Here is a 12,371-nt window from a genome sequence, read left to right as displayed (position 1 = left end):
TTGAACATCTTGCTTCTGGAACAAATTGGCTTTCAGGTAATATTTTTCAAAATTTTGCTCCCAGAAATTAAACGATATTTGGAGATCATATGGGCAGTTGTGACTTTACTAAAGCCTTTATGGGCAAGATTTGTATCATTAGTGACTTAATGCCCACCAAAACAAAAGTTGTACAATAAAGTACAGTATTAGGTTTTCTTGTAGCTCTTCCTTAGAACACGCATGTAAGTAACTGACATTACTCTATTTATACACAGTAAAAGGTTAAGAAGATAGGTGATGGTGATAACCAAAAAGAAAATTTGATAATCTTGATGAAAATCAGTTCAAAATAAGAGGCGAGTGTTCAAATATAGTCAAGCCAGACAGTCTTTCATTCATGCCAACTCTTCTTAACTCAGTCAAGATGATGGATAAATTTAATTGATTTTATTTATTTATGGAGTCAATTTTTGGTATGATTTTATGGATGTAATCATTGTAAACTTTGTTTAGAATTGCTGTAATATGCGTGGTTACTGGTTTTTGGAATGAATTAGGGTAATCCTATTTATATTTTCTTATGGGAGAAAATTTATTCTTTGTTTAAATTGGCCTTTTGGAAGTAAAGAAGTTCAATGTCTGGGATACTGCTATGTTTTCTTAGAAACTTGGCGAATTTGGAAGTAATTTGTATTTTGCCTAACTATACAAACCTGAGCTCTTTACTATATGGAGATAAATTTTACCATGGTGAAAACGCGGTGTATCCATAGTAAAGAGAAAATGCTTTGTATTCGTGTAGGAACAAATAACAAATTTTGAAGTCATTTTATTATTCTTAGATATAAAACTGTGATTTCCTTACTTAGGGGTATATGTTTTCAGTGCACTAACATCTACTCTCTCCATAGTAAAGAGAAAATGGTTTGTATTTATATCGTAACAAAGTAAAATTTTAAAGCTCCCATACCTTTATAAGATCATAATGGTGGTGTATTTTTCAAATTTATGGAATGTACTTTGTGGAGAATGCAAAGTGAATTATCAGCTATAGGTGAAAGCGAATTCTATTTTAAATGCAATTCATGTAGAGGTTTCATGTCACTAATGTGTTGCACTGAGTTTAGTAACTTAATTTAGGAGCTTACATCTCATTACGATACCTTTAGCAGAGACTAGAGTTGAAGATAAGGAAGTTTATGTTTCAGGTTAGTTACTGTTTCTCATGCCTCCCTTCCCCTGCCCTTGAGGCTACATCATCCTTTTTAGAACAAGCTTATAGTATGGGGGACTCATGATGTAGAAACATTTGTTCTTGATTTTAAAACAAAACTTATTCATGAAGAACACAGTGGATAATAGCTACTAACACCTCTCGAGACTCTGAAAATTTTTACGCTCCCTGATGCATCCTAAGAACACCTTGGTATCATCCATTAAAAGATATAGGTCTATGCCGGCTCTGGTGGTTTGGCGCAGCCTAGACATCAGAGACACTAATAGATCCTTTATAAATGAGGCTCCCTCCTAAATCTAGGTACATCCCTTGGAATCTAGATGTGGTTTTTTAGATTATCTGGACCTCTTTTTAAATCTGGTCATTCCATCAGTTTTAAAGAATTATCTGTGTAAACCCTTTTGTTTTTACCTCTACCTCTACCTGATTGATGAGCTAGCAGTTCTATCTCTTTTGCCATATTTCAAGTATGTATTGTTTCAGAAGTCCAGTCAGGACAATAAAATCCTACTTTGCTAGAACTAGAGACTAGGTAGATATAATTACTGTACTATGAACCATTTCTGGCATTTGTATTGCTTCTCTCTTGAAGCTGGTTAGATGTCGATGTCTACTCCAATTCTAAAAACTAACCACGTTTTGTCGTACAAGAGTCGCTTTCCTTGTGCATGCCGATGTCATAGACAGGGGTGAGGGTTGTCATAAAATACGTCACCACCACTTGGCTTCCAAACGTCACAGATTGCACTGCACATACTGGATATAATGCATTTTCACATATCAAATGACAGAGATTGATCACCTGCCTACCGCCTCTGCACTTTGTGGAGAGTGATTCAATCCCTGTTATATTAATGTAATGAATTTTATTGAGTTGCCGTTCTCCTAATGGGAGAAATATCGTACTCATAATAGAGAAACGAGCAAAGTGGGATAGTTCCCCTTCCTCGTCACCTATATTATAGACAGTAAAAGGGTAAGCTCCTTTGTACAACGCACAATATCTTCTTGTCCATTCTTCTTTTTCCGGATCCCTCAGTGGCCTGGGTAACTAAGGATGACAGCCAATAATTTTTATATAATATATTGGTAATACTTTTATTAATACATCATTGCTCGTAGGGCTTACCAATCATATTTTTTTTGCAGTTTTCTCATGCACTTAACCATACAGGTGTTACAGCTGGTTATGCTTTATATTAGTCAATTCCAGTTGACCACCATATTCATATTTTATTATTTTGCCAAGGATTATGCTTGAGAAACTCGCACGAAATGGGTCAAGGAAAAGCTTTTTGAGTGTTTCCTCTTTTAGACAAAGGAAAGGAAAATGACACTGGGAAACCTTACCCCTTTTTCCTGGGGGTGGGGTTTATGCCTGCAAATACAAGTGTCTGTACTATCTGAAAGATGACGTAGATAAAAGCCTTGTAACAAACGCTCCAAGTACTTCGCCTCAGAATAGCCCCTATTGTCTATCAGATTCTAGTTCTGAAAGAGAATACTGTGCTGCTTCCTCTCATGATTACAAAAGTAGATAGCACTAACATGATAGCAATTTATGATTATTCAGGTTTTTTCTTTTCATATAATTGTATATCATTATTCTTGGAATGATAATTGATTGAGTAAGGATAATCTTGAAAGATTTGAGTTTTATAGTGTTTTTCTCAAATTGGATCCAAGGAAAACTACCATGAATTACTTATAATTATTGATGATAATTTTGTGATTGTTATCACCCCATGGGCTGAGTAATGACAAGTCGGTGTCTTTGATGCCTGATTACTCCTATTTGCATACAGTAGATATCCTTTGCCTCCCACCAACATGCTGAGTGATGAGCCCTTTATAGCAGCATTGCTACAGGATGACTTTTTGCTCTTTGAGGCATTGCCTTTAGAAGTGTCGAAAGTCTCCCCTTCTTCCCACTCATGAGTTGAGAAGGATCTAGTTAATCCTAGAGGAATCCTATCTCGTCCGTGTACAATGTATCAGATACCTAGGCATCTTCAGACATAGTATTGCGATTCATGCAATTGGTAGAGACTCTTCTTGAAAGGGAATCGCTCCCAGCATATACTTGGTAGATGCTTCTGGGTCATCTTGTCTCTCTGGAAAAGCTGGTACCTTTCAGGAGGATACATCTATGCTTGGTGCAGTGGCCTCTTAAGATCCAGTGGTCACTAACATCGAACCCTCCTGTTATCTCGTTATCAATGCTGCTGGAGGTGGAGACACTTCTTCTCCGCTGGTGTCTGAGGCTGGAGTCCCTACTGGCAGAAGTTCTTTTAAAGGCTCCCACCTTCAGAGTTCTTTTCTTTTTTTGGATGTTTCCCACTAAAACAAAACTGGGAAATGCTCGCACTTGAAGAAAGCAAGATATCAAGCCTAAGGTCCAAGAAGACTAGATCTTCAATATCTTACCTGGAGATGGAAGTGACATACTTAGCATTACTCCATTTCTCAAGAGACCCTTAATGACCACTCCGTGATGTTGAATAAACCAACATCTCCACAGTAGTGACTTGCATCTACTGCAAAACGAGGAGGACTAGGTATCCCTCTTGCTATACCAACTAGCAGTGGAAATTTACCTTTGAGTGCAAGTCTTGCACTCTCTTTGCAAGATTCTTTTGAGGGGAGAGGAATGTATTTGTGAATCATCTGAGATGATCAGGGATATCAATAGGTTGGGAACGATTCATTTTCTTCCTCCAAGTTGCTTGTAGTCTTGTCAATTTGTGATTTTCCCCGACTAAACAATTTTGCCATTCGCCTGAACGTCAAACTCGCGGTGTATGGTTCTCCAGTTCCAAACTAGGCAGCGGTGATGGAAGATGCCTTCCAACACCCTTGGGATGGAATCAATTTCTATTTTGTTGCTCCGTCCTGTCTGCTGTCAAGCACTGAACAGAATCTGCCTGTCCTGAGATGTTATAGTAATACTAGTTGCCCTAAAGTGGCCACAAGCAGAGCAGTTTCCAGACCTGCTGGATCTCCTTGCAGAAGTTTCAAGAGAACTACAAGAATGCCCAAACTTTCCACGACAACCTCCCGTTCAAAAGTTCCATGAGGTGGTCTGCTACCTATCTCTTCACAGATGGAGGTTATCTATCTGCAGAGGTCTAACATAGGAGGGAAATTTCTCCACGCAAGGTTTCTATTCCCCCAATTTTAGACTTTTAATTGTTCCTGAGAATCAAGTCCCTCTTAAATTACAGTGGTTAAGATTATCCTCATAGAGAGGTATTACTTTCATCAGGAATTTCAAACAATCCTGCCCTCCTCAGGAATTCAATCCCATCTTGGAATGTGTTTTAGATTCTTAGATCTCCCAAGATGGCATCCCACGAACTATTACATAAGCCTTTGACACAGTTTTAACCCTATAACCTGTCTTCCTTCTTGCCCTAGCCTCGGCCAAGAAGGTAGGTGGTTTGCACGGCTTTTCTTTTTACTCCAGGGGGTGGAGAGAATTATCCTTTTCTTTTGTTCCCAAGTTTGTGGCTAAAGCCAAAAATCCAGCTATAAATGATACCGGATTTGACTTTCATGATCTCGTCTCTAAAAGAGGTAACCAATCTTCTTATCCTTCATTTTGACTCTTTCAAAGCTTTACCCTGTCATGGTCCATACATTAAGTGAGGCCACTCTAACATTTTCTGTGTTGTCAAATCTATATTGTACTTCTTCTTTAGCCTTCCACATCCTTTAGAAGGTAACCTTTGCATATTCTGAACCGTTGTAAGAGAGTAAACAGGGTGTTTTACAGGACAGATATCCTTCCTGCCACCCAACCCTCGCCATCTGGGCTTGGGACTGGCACTAGAAAGAGCTAGCTTGCTCTCCCCCGTGGCTAGCTTCAAAAAGGTAACCAGTGATGCGGATAATCTGTCCCGTAAATGCAGTCGGGAAATACCTGAAAAGGACAACCCCTTTCAGACATGATGCAGTTCATCTATCTTTCAGCATTGGTCTCTTCAAAAGAAGATATCCAAAACAAGATTCCTTTTGCTTATGGTAATCTATTACAGTATGAAGAACCGGTCAGAGGTCTAGGTTCTTAGTGCATATAAATTCCCAGGGAAGCATCGACGGGAAAACGCCCCTCCCCCAGGAGCATACGAGGTTCATAGACCTTGGCGTAACCTTAGTGTTCTGCAAAACCACACAGTGATCCAAGTCCTTAGTGTGGGGTCTACAAGAGGCAGACCACCCTAACAGGCCACCATTTACTATACTGTACTAAACCAATCAACTTTAGATGCCTTCACCTAACGATATATTGTTGCGGCACAGCAACCAATATATACAGTAGTATTTCTTTACCCTTAAGGGTCCATTAACCCTTTGTCACGGCATCAGTTTTTGTCTGCATTGCAAGGGTATGGGAGACTATAAGTCCTCATCAGAGAAAGCGCTTCCAAGCCCCACCCTCCTTAAGAATTTGACGTGTGATCTTGCAACAATCATGGGGTTCCGCAAGAATTAAGAGCCTATTCTAGAAATTGGCAATCTCATAGACGATTCCTCAGACCCTATTGTGTACTGGCACCAGCTCACCTGATGTAGCGCCCCCACCCCCCCCTTCTTTGAGGATCCAACATCTGGGTCAGAAGCATTAGAAAAAGTTAATCAATCAGCCTGTATCGGTGGACCTTGGAATACTCTTGCTGACCATACCCTAATGTAGATGAGAATATGTTTGTGTCCATTATGTTTCATGAGATGATATAATCTTGATGCACATTCTTGACAGTGTATCATCTCCAGTTTGGTCAATGACTTCCAGGGAACTGACTATTCGAGAACAAGCCAGCCTGTCAAATTTGTATATTCATTTTTTTTTTTTTTTTTATTATTTGTCAATCCTTAATGGTTGGTATAGAGATTAATGTGACCTCCTCTTGACATACTTGTCCTGCTCTAAGGTAGACTTCTCATATAAGAGACTCAGAAATTTGTATATGTGCAGGAATAAAATACAAATTTTTAATACAATTTGTTTTTCCTAGCTATACAAACCCGAGTCATTTATGCAAAGGTCCCTTACCGTCCACTCTCTAAATCTTGACTAGGATAGTAGTAAACTTGCCTCGCAGCAGATCATAGCGCTGCCCAGCAGTGGAGTTGCCCATTATAGTTGCCAGTTAGGCAATCAACATAGGAGTAAACCTATATAAATACTCCAGTTTGTATATCTATGATAAACACAAATCATATCAAGGTTAAAGTATTGCATACAAATATACCCTCATCTCAATTGGATAAGAATCATATATTTTTATTTAGAATTATTGCCCTATTAAGAGAAATTATTGAGTTGAGGACCCTGTCAAAATTATTGGTTGTATGTTTTTAATTACAGAGTTGAAGCCAGAGCAAGTTGTTTCATGTGATTTAGCTGATGTGCGTGGTATTTCACTAGAAGATTTTAGGGAATCCCTAAAGAAGATCCGCAGATCTGTTCCTCAGTCCTCGTTGATTACATACGAGAAGTGGAATAACGAGTATGGAGATATTTCTACGTGAATAATCCCTCCAGTCATAATGTGATATCTCTTGCATTGGTCCAATCACTGTATGTATATATTTGACCAGTCTGTAATATTTCTGTAATTTTAAGATCTCACTCTCTACACTTTCAATAAAGACCTCTTTAAAGCTTACTTTTAACTTAAAGAAGCACTTGCATCATAGCCAGGTGTATCATGAATTTAACATCCATGTGTATGTGGAAGATCTTTAAACAGGAATAACAGTTGCCATTGGTTCTTTACAAGAATTGAAGATGGCATAACATGAGTACCGATTTGAAACTGTGAGAAGTAATAGGGAGTTTGTTTGTGTAAATTTTCTTCTGGATATATATTAGCACCATCCAGACATTAGATAGCTCAGTCTATTGACTCTAGGACTGGATGCCACAAATTTTAGTTATTGTTATAGCAATGCAGTTGTACTTTTGAGGAGAAAATTTCATGTAGACTAAGTTGCATATCTTTCTGTTGTTTTCTTTATAATTTCCACGCATTGCAAAGACGCTTGAAAAATTATATTGAAAATAACATTAAAGTTAATCATTAATGTACATGCTTATTTTTATTCATATATTGCGTACTTACACGGTGAAATAATAAATTTGCTTTAATATTTGTACTTTGCATCTTGCTATTTTATTAACATGTGCTTCTCAGTGGAACTTGTTACTCGTGCTGACTAGTAGTCCACTTTACATTTTTGCGTCCCAGGAAGATTTTAGACAGGAAAAGTTTGCAAAAATAATTTTTATCGAAAATTTTTCCAAACAACTATCAAAGTCTTTTCTATGGAACTACTGTATATGAACTCTTGACTTTTTGCACAAGTTTTTGTAATTATATACAAAGGTTAAGAAATTATGTACATACCATATGTTGTGTTATAGCTGTTATTTTCTCATTTTGTACCACTAAGTAGCTTCTTACCTAATTCATCACTTAGTTGTTTTATACTGTAAACTAGCTGATCAAGCATAGTACTGTATTTTTTATTTGATTGAGTGTTTGCAAAGAAATTTGGAATTGTTGGTTATGTAGACAAGAGGAAAGTTTAGTCTGATGTAACTTAGCTCAATACTTGTAATTATTGTAGTGGTGCCCCGCTAGTCAGGAGAAAATAAGGTTGTGATTTATTTTAAATCAACTGTAAAAGTGCTTGAGTAACTGTATCACAGCAACACATAGAGTAAATGATAAATAAGAGCTCTACTGAAAGTTTTACTTATGAAGATTGTAGATGTAGATTTGTCATCACTTGTCATTAGAGATATCTATGTTATTTACAATTTTCACCTAATATAAAAGTGTAAATGGCAAAGTTACAAAAAATGTAATTTTTTAAACATTATACTACATACTTTTTTAAAATTTGAACATTTTTATTGATTTGAACATATCAGCTGACATTGGTGGCATGAAAAGTTTATAGCATGATTGCTGAATAATAACAAAGGTTGTCTAAATATGTAATAGGTGAATGTATGATCATTGAGAAACCTTCTTCATACTTTTATAATTATTGAAATGCATTTTTATTTCCTTTTGTCTTCTGTGGAGTGTTATTTTTGGATCATTACTGGTTGCCAGGGGCTAGATTTTTTTGTTAGATGAAGGACTTAAGCATAGGTTTTATTTAATACTAAAAATTATGGTATCACTTTGCCATAAAAGTTTTTGGAGTAGTTGCCAAGTTATTCTTGATAAAATTTGATAAATTTCTTTGCTGGTGATTATACCACTGTTAGCAAGTTTGTGGAGAAATATATGATCTTGTAACGGTGGTGATCCTGAACTCTTATCCACCTATGGTTTTTTCCACCCCAAAGTTCAAAACAATTCCGTGCCATCATCATGTATGATTCTTTGCTCATGTGTCACTGCAGCAGACTGCTGTTATCATTACTAAATCTTTTGCTGTTGACTTCCCTTTCTTTAATAATTTTAAATATTTTTGTGGCATTTCCATGACGACATATTCCTTGTGTTATCAATTGTTGAAGTCAAATTACACACTAAGAACTTAGGAACTAAATATTTTATCTTTAACTGGAAAGGCATCATTTTATCATGAAAAAATAATTGATTTTTTAAATAAAATCTCCCCCCATGTACTTGTGGAATTGTGTGCCTTTGATTTATTTCTTAACTGAATGAATAGTTATTCTGATGCCAAAGTTGACCCAGTTTCAAAAATAAAAGTTTAACAAAATTAACTTTTAAATAAAACACTGCCCATAATATTTGAAATAGTGTGAGCTAGTTTGATTTTCAAACTTTGATAACTTGTGATACAATTATCATGCTCACACCTGTATTTGCTGTAATAAAATGTTTGTTTATATGAGTTACCCAGTGACTGTGGCTTTGTACCTCTTGCAAATAAAATAGTGTATAAGTGGTAATATTTTTTTAACCCTTTAAATGCTGTTTTCAATAGTTAAATTTAAATATGGGAATTGAGAAGTATTTTTTTATAACAAACATTAAAAAAACATATGGGGATTGCAACATGAAAATAAACTAAACTGAAGTTAACGGAAGAATCCAGCAAAGAGGTGGTGGAATATGTCTTTGAGCTCGGCCATGTCGTCCTGATGGAAGGTTCCTTTAGGTAGCTTTCTAAGGGATATTTGCTAGTGATACTTCCACAGAATTAACCGTAGGTATCCAGAATTCTAACTCCTGGCGCGAGTATCCTTAATATATCTTTAAGGATATCGCATAATATCAGGGGACGCGTTTTTTGATACGACACACAGCAATCTTCACCCCGAATAGATTTTACTCTGAGGGGGAAGAGTGGCGAACTAAAGGGAAGCCGTTACCAAGGTACCCGGTGGACGGTGGACCCCCTCCCTTTACTACTACGGCCCATCATTCCTTTCAACTGTAGCATTCAAGCCAAGTGCACTCCCACGTTTCTCTCGGTGTTGTTATGGTTTATTCGATTATCATTATTCAATCTCCAGCATCTTCATCCTCTGGAAAGTCGAGTATCTGATCTTTCCTGTGTATAATTTACAGCTTCTTTCTCACAGTTGAATTAGCATAATTTAAGTGTGTTAACTGGAGCGCAGCCAACCCCGGAGGCGGCCATTTTGAGACCGCTGTCGCATGTCATAAATGCAATTATTTAGTTAGTAGTGCGATGTTCTCGGTATTTAGCTATAAAGAAACTTTTAAGCTAGTTAGGCAAAATTATACTAGTGAAGATTGCATATATATATATAATATTTCCTCATCCGATATCTAACGTTACTTTCATATACGATGAGGACCCCAATGGTATCATTCGTAGCCGTGGTCCCTACCCGAGTTAGGCTAGCCTAACCCATTTTGTATATGTTAGTAATGTAAATCCCATTGTTTAACCTCTTGTATCGTTCCTATTAATTCGGTTGGGGATATATATCCCCTAGAATTTATTGGTATAATTCAATACATTTCTCTTTTAGAGAAAAGAGGATAAACCCTTCCTCCCCCCTGAGCGCCGCCATTCCAAGCGGCAACCCTATCTTTCGTCATCGCCAGTGAGTAGTTAACTCCGGCGTGACTTAGATAGTTTTTTACCGTCGATCTTCTTTGCCGCCGAATATCCCAGCTTCGAAGTATGACGGTAACTCAGGGTGTACAGTATTGTCTTGCAGCCGAAAATGTCGCCAACAGGGGAATCGTGATTCCTCTGCCGCCCACGACGTTGTCGGCATGGGAAGCTATGCTTCCTTGGCTTGCAACGTTAAGTAGGCGGCATACCTGCCGCCACCTTTCTCCCTAGTAGACTATTAAGATGTCTTATAGCCGACAATGTCGCCGACAGGGGAATTCTTATTCCTCTGCCGCCCGCGACGACGTCAGCACAGGCAGCCTTGCTTCCTTGGCTTGCAACCGAAAGTAGACGGCATACTTGCCGCCGCCTTTCTCCCCCTGCAAACTATAAGACCCTTTTCCCTCCCCCCTCTGTCCTTTAGTATCTGCCTAGCCATCATAATGTTCTTTTGGCCAGATTCTATAATCATCCTGGCTTGCCAGGTTGACTAAGTTGCCGGCCAGGATCCTATCAGCGGCGGTTGGGTTACCGCCTTGGCCAACTCCCCCTTATGTCCTTCCTTCACCGGAGGCGAATGCCCCGGGGGGAAAGGCTGAGCCGGCCCTGACGGCTGCCGGTGGGTAACCCATTATACTGTTGAGAATTCTTCAGTCCTCTCTTGGACTGCCATCCACAAACCTTGCAACCGGCAGTACAGCCGGCGGCAAAAGTTGTGACTGGATGGAAGCTAGAATCAAATTCATTCCTCCCCTTCCATTAGAACTTTCATTCTGGGAAGGAGGCAGTAGGCGACAGTAGCCCTCCTTCCAATTATTGTGCTAAACCATAATAATACGAAATCCTTCTGTCCATTCTTTCTCTCTCACTATCAGTTAAACTAGCTTAACCCCAGTAGTATGCCGGTAAAACTACAGTATACGATGATACAGTAGCCAGTATATCTGCAGTATATAACAATACAGCAGTTGGAAAACTACAGTATACAATAATACAGTAGTACAGTGAACCCTCGCTACTTCGCGGTTCGACCATCGCGGATTCACCACTTCGCGGATTTTTTCCATAACCCATATATATACAGTAATATATATATATATATATATATATATATATATATATATATATATATATGTATGCATGTATTTATGTATATATGTAGGTATGTATATATATATATATATATATATATATATATGTATTTATGTATATATATATATACATATATACATATATATACATATATACATATATATATACATATACATATATATATACGTATATACATATACATATACGTATATACATATACATATACGTATATACATATACATATACGTATATACATATACATATACGTATATACATATACATATACGTATATACATATACATATACGTATATACATATACATATACGTATATACATATACATATACGTATATACATATACATATACGTATATACATATACATATACGTATATACATACGTATATACATACGTATATACGTATATACATACGTATATACGTATATACATACGTATATACGTATATACATACGTATATACGTATATACATACGTATATACGTATATACATACGTATATACGTATATACATACGTATATACGTATATACATACGTATATACGTATATACATACGTATATACGTATATACATACGTATATACGTATATACATACGTATATACGTATATACATACGTATATACGTATATACATACACATATATACATATACATACACATATATACATATATATACATATATATATATACATATACATATATATATACATATACATATATATATATATACATATACATATATATATATACATATACATATATATATATATACATATACATATATATATATATACATATACATATATATATATATACATATACATATATATATATATACATATACATATATATATATATACATATACATATATATATATATACATATACATATATATATATATACACATATATATATATACATATACATATATATATATATATACATATACATATATATA

The 12,371-nt window shown here is 36.5% G+C and overlaps 2 protein-coding genes across 4 annotated transcripts in view; one reads left to right on the top strand and one right to left on the bottom strand.

Moving 5' to 3' along the window:
* Window positions 1–9,159, top strand: part of LOC137647239 (spastin-like) — a 33,989-nt gene extending 24,830 nt beyond the window's left edge. For both annotated transcript variants that reach the window (XM_068380620.1, XM_068380619.1), the window contains one exon: window positions 6,591–9,159. In XM_068380620.1, coding sequence (XP_068236721.1) covers window positions 6,591–6,754 — 164 coding nt within the window. In that variant the 3' untranslated portion in view covers window positions 6,755–9,159. The remainder of the gene's footprint in view (window positions 1–6,590) is intronic.
* LOC137647237 (spastin-like) overlaps window positions 1–12,371 on the bottom strand; it is a 197,256-nt gene that overhangs the window by 71,082 nt on the left and 113,803 nt on the right. The window lies entirely within an intron of this gene.

This window comes from Palaemon carinicauda, chromosome 9, assembly GCF_036898095.1.
Source record: "Palaemon carinicauda isolate YSFRI2023 chromosome 9, ASM3689809v2, whole genome shotgun sequence".
Classification (NCBI taxonomy): domain Eukaryota; kingdom Metazoa; phylum Arthropoda; class Malacostraca; order Decapoda; family Palaemonidae; genus Palaemon; species Palaemon carinicauda.
This window is presented reverse-complemented; position numbering and strand designations above follow the sequence as displayed.